The sequence below is a fragment of the Cucurbita maxima genome, unplaced genomic scaffold, assembly GCF_002738345.1.
Source record: "Cucurbita maxima cultivar Rimu unplaced genomic scaffold, Cmax_1.0 Cma_Scf01120, whole genome shotgun sequence".
NCBI classification, from domain to species: domain Eukaryota; kingdom Viridiplantae; phylum Streptophyta; class Magnoliopsida; order Cucurbitales; family Cucurbitaceae; genus Cucurbita; species Cucurbita maxima.
Window position 1 is genome coordinate 1 of NW_019273136.1, and position 7,060 is coordinate 7,060.

The following is a 7,060-nucleotide window of genomic DNA, read 5'->3' on the forward strand; positions in this document are numbered from 1 at the left end:
GGGCGTCGGTTAGCAAGCTTCTTACCACAGGAAATGACTGCCTGCCGCCCAGTTGTTGGAGAAGACGGGCAGTTGATATCATGCTGGGAACATGGTTAGGATCGATGCCTAATCCTTTGTTGTATGCTTGCAAAGCATCTCGTGGGAGACCCTTAGACTCATACAGTAAACCTACCAGATTCATCAGTAATTGATTAAAAAATAAAATAGAATGAGGAGAACAATAGATGGGAAAGTATTTGAGCCACAATAGTAAATGGGGATGATGTTTACCTGTGGAATACCATTTAGAAGCAGAATATGGATTGATTGCCTGCAATTTTGATAGGCAGATCTCAGCATCCCGCCACTGAGACAAGCTTGTGTACATATTGGCCAAATCATTCCATGTTTCTATTTCCAGACTTCTGTCAGATGTTCTCACCGAGACATCCTGTATTAAGGTGAAACAAAGCAATAAATAATAAATGAACTAACTGTATTAACTCAGCTTGATGGTTATAGTAATACAAGTGAGAAGGCACCAAATCCGGTCTCTCAAACCTCATAAGACATTTTAAAAGACAAGAAAATTCAGTTTTCATGCGAGCTGGAGGAAGAGAACTTCCAGATACCAAAACATTAATCCACAAGAACTCAGTGAAATGTCTTTAAAATCTAGAGTAAAATCATTAACCATGATATCTCAATAACAATACAAGAAAAAGCTTTGATCTTACGAAATTGAATCCCTTACCTTTGAAAGCATCTTTCCAACTCCACTACTTTTAGTCCGGACTCGAATTATAGCAAGAAGATGAGTATATGTTTCTATACTGCTCTTTAACTGGCCCTGTGCAATCTGGAGCTTAGCTTTAGTTCGTAAGAGTTCGCCCTGTTCCCACTTCCCTGTCTGCTCAAGAGCAGCGTTGATTACAGTCTCTGCATCCCCAAACCGTTTCTGGGAGGACAATATTCTGGCCAAGAGGATGTACGACTTCACACTAGACCCAGCCTCGAGTATCACTAGCTGTTTTGCGTAGTATAGAGCAATATCCAGCTTCCTCTGTTCAGCATATTCAAGACAAAGATGATACACAATGAATGGATCCCTTTGTTTCATCAGTTGCTCAGCGGTTTGTAGTGCCTTGAGTGCCTCAGATTGCTTCAAAGATTTCTGAGAATCAGAAGCAATTGATTTGGATATGGCTGACAGTAATACACCATGTAAGCAATTAGCAATGGAAACCATCTGGATGCATCTACCATCCAGTTCCGAAAGCACTCTCAATATGTAAGTCACCCCCTCATCGAGACAAACCAAATTCTCTCCACAGAGCTTTGAAGCTAACAACAATTCCAGTAAGCAGCCTACATTATCTTTGTTATTCAAGAAGTTCTTCAAAAGGTTCAACGCAACTAAGCTTTTACCTTCCCCGTAGTAACAAAGAGCTAGTGTCCAGTACTTCTCTTTCCTTCCTATAGTTCCTGGAGGCAATTGTTCAACCTCATTAGCTAGAGCTCCAAATTCCCCAACAATAGACAGTGCAAACGAGAGATGCTCTGTTATTGATGGGTCCCAAACAACCAATCCATGTATATATTTTCCCAACAGATCCATTAACATGCTCTGTTATTGATGGGTCCCAAACAACCAATCCATGTATATATTTTCCCAACAGATCCATTAACAAAAGAATGGCTTCTTCCATATTATTTCTTGGCACAAATGAGCTTTCCATCTGCAAACGGAGATTGGGAGGACTTGCATCACAACCACTATAGAGAAGGAAAATTGCAAACTCTTTTTCTATTTTTGCTATTGGGAGGACTTGCATCACAACCACTATAGAGAAGGAAAATTGCAAACTCTTTTTCTATTTTTGCTCTAGTTTCCATTTCTAGATTCCATTGGTAAATAAGGGCACGCCTGTATGACAAGATAGATTCTTCAGGAGACCCGGCAGATTTCCACAATTCTGGAAGCAATTCAACAGCCTTTGTTAGTGTCCCTTGCAATTTACAATCATTGGCGAAATTTTCAGGTAAGCCTTCGGGTAATGCAGATTCAACAGTGTCTAAAAGTAGTTTGCAAGATTTTGCTGCCTCTGCAGATTATAAACAAAAAGGGAAAAAAATATGAATACAGATGGGGAAGAAAGAGGATCCTTTGAAAATCTTAAAGCAGCAGGGGGAGAGAGAGAGAGAGAGAGAGGATGGGGAAGAAAGAGGATCCTTTGAAAATCTTAAAGCAGCAGGGGGAGAGAGAGAGAGAGAGAGAGAGGAGAAAATACCTACAAACCTTCCTAAACCCTGTAATGATTTTGCTTTCAGAAAAATAGCTTCAAGAAGTAAACTAATGGCATGCATAGACATAGTAGGCACAACATTTTGCTTTCAGAAAAATAGCTTCAAGAAGTAAACTAATGGCATGCATAGACATAGTAGGCACAACATCACTTTGTGATTGCCGTCTATTTTGTTCATATCTCGTTGAAATGGAAGCTTTTATCCTGGAAATTACAGCAACAATGTCTATTCCTTCAAAAACATGAAGAGCAGCTTCTATGTTACCCTTTTGGTACTCGAGCCTTCCAAGTAAAGCACGTGCTTCCTAGAAAATTAAAAGGTACTGTAGCTCACTTTCAACAACAGCAAACATGATATTTCAAAAAATTGTTGTGGACTATCATATTCTAATATCCAATAGAATTGTACATGGTCAAATGGCTGCATCCAGGGCGATTGAATCTATAAGAAATTTGAAGAAATACTTATATAGACACTATCTTCTGCCTCATGAAAGTGCTTTTTTCAGGTGATGTCCTCAACAAAAGACACAATGAGCGACACTATCTTCTGCCTCATGAAAGTGCTTTTTTCAGGTGATGTCCTCAACAAAAGACACAATGAGCTAATCTTATAACACAGTGAATTTCTTGCTTCTTTCCATAAAACAGTGGTTTCATTATTGACGAGAGACAAACCTCATAATTCAGATAACCACTCTCACGAAGAGATGATTCAGCTTCTTCAATGTTGGCATTAACAAACCTCATAATTCAGATAACCACTCTCACGAAGAGATGATTCAGCTTCTTCAATGTTGGCATTATCCACCTTCGGTTCCACCTCCCCAGTACGTGATGAAAAACCACTGGCTGAATAGTCTCGAGTTGCCAGAGAATCTGATGAATGCATCATTTCATCCACTTTTAATTGATCCCCTGAACGAATACAGTTTATCATCTTGCTAAATTTATTCTTGAGGCGTAAAATTTGCTCATTCATCCAGGCCTTTGCTCTCATGCTGGCTCATTCCACCGAAAATCTGTGAAAGCAGATCATATAAAAGGGAGAGAGGGAGAGGATTAGAACTTCTTACAAACCAGTTTCAGTGATAAGGCACGCAGTTCAAAATTTTAGCATATTACGAAAATTAAATACTAAATACTCGATCAATAAACACGGAGTGTTCAAGCAATTGGAGAAATGAATGGTTTAGAAGTCGAGAAGAGTCAACTCAAAATAAACACGGAGTGTTCAAGCAATTGGAGAAATGAATGGTTTAGAAGTCGAGAAGAGTCAACTCAAATTCCCAAATAGTATTTTCCTGGTCGTTTCCTTCAAAGTATTTGTTCTAAAATACCTCCTAGCATATAGAAACCCATCCATTCCAGCAAAACTTTCTACAACTCGATAAATACCTGGAAAACTTCGAATATTAAGCACGAATGAAACCCATTACTGGTGAAGAACAGGGAAATTGGGGGAATTACACAGAAAAACACAAGCAATGGCAAAATGAATTCGAACTCAATATAAGTAGACATCATAATGAAGCAAAGTTGTATGATTACCAAAGCTGAAAAAGAAGAAAAAAAAAGAAAAGAAAGAGAAACCCACAGGAGAATCATGAACTAGAGCTAATGCGATCAGAACAAACATCAACAGAAGAAAAGTAACACCTTTTTCCCAAATAAAGTCATCGACCGAGCCCACAAAACACGAACTTCAACAGAAGAAAAGTAACACCTTTTTCCCAAATAAAGTCATCGACCGAGCCCACAAAACACGAACTCCACCGTGCATTCTCCAATCCTCTCAAAAAGAAGCCATCAAACTTATCTTCCTAAGCAAGAATCCAAGGTCTCAATGAATTTTCTTTCTGGGATTTTTTAAAACTGTCTTTTCCTTTCGGCAGAGTACAAATTTGTATTCAAGGTCAAAACACAGGCAGGGAATCCAGAATCTGTACAATACGCATTAAGTTCTCCCTTCAACGTGTGAACACGCATGATTTTCTTCTAAATTTTTTAATCATTTAGAATAAAATAATTCTCCCTTCAACGTGTGAACACGCATGATTTTCTTCTAAATTTTTTAATCATTTAGAATAAAATAAAATAATGAACAACTTCCAACGAGAATCAATATGCAGGGCCCAGTTAGAATAGAAATCCCTCCCTTACAAGTCAACAATTACCCTAATACCGAAGGAACTGATTTCATTAACATTTTATTCATTCTCTATTCCGCCGTTACACGATAGAACAAGACAGAAAAACCTTCATCTCGAAAACTTCGCATCAAGAAAGATATTATAAAATTAGACTCGCGTATTTCAAAATTTAGGTCAAAAACGAAATCATAAAATTCCTTTAGCTCACTGTTACTGAAAAGTGTGAATAAAGACGAATCATCGGATATGAGTAAAATAAAATTCCTTTAGCTCACTGTTACTGAAAAGTGTGAATAAAGACGAATCATCGGATATGAGTAAAATCAAGAGGCAGTGACTGGTGAAAGAATGAATGAGAATGATTCGAAAGTAAAAGAACCTACTATCTTACTTACCAAAGTGGAGCACAAGCTGTTCTCCATTGAAATGATTAAATGAATTTGCAGCCGCATGAAGAGCAAGGACATCAGTCTAAAACATGCCTACTAAAAGGAAAAGCGCCCTACACAATTTATCTCCTGCATCTGTAATAATTGAATTGAATTCACAATGCTCGTTTGCTTCGGATTTCAGCCAAATGATTGTGATTCTTCCTCTCGAACTTTGAATTCGCTTGGTGTCGACTCTCGGACTAGTGAGCTCCGCCGGAGTAGAACGAGTGGGATTGAAATTTGAAATGTTTGTGTATATGTATTCTTGATCATTTTGAATGTTTGTGCCGCCATTTTCTTTATTTTGAGCTCTGTTCTTTTGTCTTCAACGGCGATCGTAATGGATCATTGGCAATCTGGATTTGCTGTCCCTCGATCTTCCCGCCATGACCATCCTAAAGTTCAATCCTTATAACCCTCTTACCCAAAAAGAAAATAAAAAGCATCTTTTATCCCAAAATATTTATATGAATAAAATTCATATATTTTTATAAGCATAAAATTTCAATTTTTACCCATAAACATATAAAGTCGTGTCAATTTAATCAAATTGCTTTTTTTTTTTTTTTTTTTTTTACTAATTTTAAACCAAAAATAATAATAAATAAATAAATAAATCTAAATTAATTTTTCACTTATTCTCAAAATTTTCAACCATATCCTTCCTCGTGGATATACAAAAAGCATGAGAACGACTCATTTTTTTCATACACAAACGTGCTAAAAAGCTGGGTAGAGAAACAGTTCTAGATGGGGTGCGGGCTATAATTCAGAGCACGTACCCAAAGGGAAGGGTTTGGAGCCATCTTGACTCACAATCGCCGAAAAAGGGAAGGGTTTTCCCTCTAGAGTAGAAAAATCTTGATCGGGATAACGTACCCAAAGCTAGGTATTTGGTTAAAATTGAGGGAAAGGAAGCATCTGCAAATGTTCCTAATATTTGGGCCTACATTGCCTTTTAGCCCAACACAGAACTGGGCCAATTTCCAGATCACCAAGATTGTGACTTGTGGGCCCACTAGATCCACCCTTTCATCCATGTTGCAATAAAACTTTAATTTATTCATAAATAATAATCCAAAATTACCTATTTATATATATTTTTAATTGCCTTTCCTTTTTCAAATTCAAATTTGTTTTATTTATCTTCATCACATTTTTTCATTTTAATTTTCATACCAAAAAACCCACTTATTTCACCAATCAAACTCAAGAATCATGAATAATTTAATAAATTTGTAATTTTTTTTAATTTCATTTCAAATTTATTTAAGTTTTTTTCGTTTATGTCATCCACCATTTTATTAAAAATTTATTTTTATTCTTTTATTATTTAAAGTTGAGGGTTTATATAAATTTTTTTTAATTAATTATATTAAATAAAGGTAATTTTTAACCCGAATTAAAGTTGAATATGAGTCTATGTTTGGTTTGAAACATATACAAAATAGACACAAACATGTGTATTACCAAATTTGTAGCAAAGAAAGCATTTTTTTTTTCACCTTTGTGTCATTTAAAACAAAAAAACAAAACTAAAAATTAAAATTTTATTAATTTTTTAAATGTAAAAGGCAAAAAGCTCCAAAAAGCTTCCTAGTTTGAACAAAGGGGAATCCAACGGCGGAGGATTGATTTCGATCATCTTGATTCTTATGTGGCACATATAGGCTTTTGAACACAGGTCTGCTACTTTTCGAATCCCACGTGGCCAATTTTGATAGGTTGATCAGTGAACGCCAAAGCTAGAGAAATATTTTTCATGCTTATCCTGTGCAAAGCTGGCACTCTATAATTACGACATGTGTAAATCAACCAATAAAAAGTCGATATATTCACTGGTAACTTTTCTGGATATAATTATCATAATTTATTAACAAGTAATAAAAATAATTTAAAATAATATTTATGTATGAATAATTATTACATTTGAATAGTTAATTAATTTTTTTTAGTTATAATTTGTTATTGTTAATTACAAATTTGATTAGCTATAATGATTATATGGACAAAAACGAACAATATCTGTTAACGATGAGCTTGTACTTGGGCGGTTACAATGGTTACAAATGGAATCAAAATCAGACACGGAATAGTGTGCTAGCCGAGAACATTAGACCCTCAAGAGGGTGAGTTGTGAAATCTTACCTTTATTAAAGAGGGAAACGAAACATTTTATTGTAAGGGT

The 7,060-nt window shown here is 35.8% G+C and overlaps 1 protein-coding gene across 1 annotated transcript; it reads right to left on the minus strand.

Moving 5' to 3' along the window:
• Positions 1-4: 4 nt before the first annotated feature.
• Positions 5-5,284, minus strand: LOC111475234 (protein NPGR2-like; the record flags this gene model as incomplete). The annotated part of the gene is made up of 10 exons (XM_023119834.1): positions 4,948-5,284; positions 3,085-3,310; positions 2,967-3,017; positions 2,437-2,593; positions 2,274-2,369; positions 1,809-2,087; positions 1,635-1,741; positions 737-1,567; positions 274-433; positions 5-171 (listed from the first exon to the last, which is right to left on the minus strand). Coding segments are annotated over exons 2-10 (2,052 nt in total), but the record flags the coding sequence as incomplete, so codon positions are not given.
• Between the last annotated feature and the right edge of the window lie 1,776 nt (positions 5,285-7,060).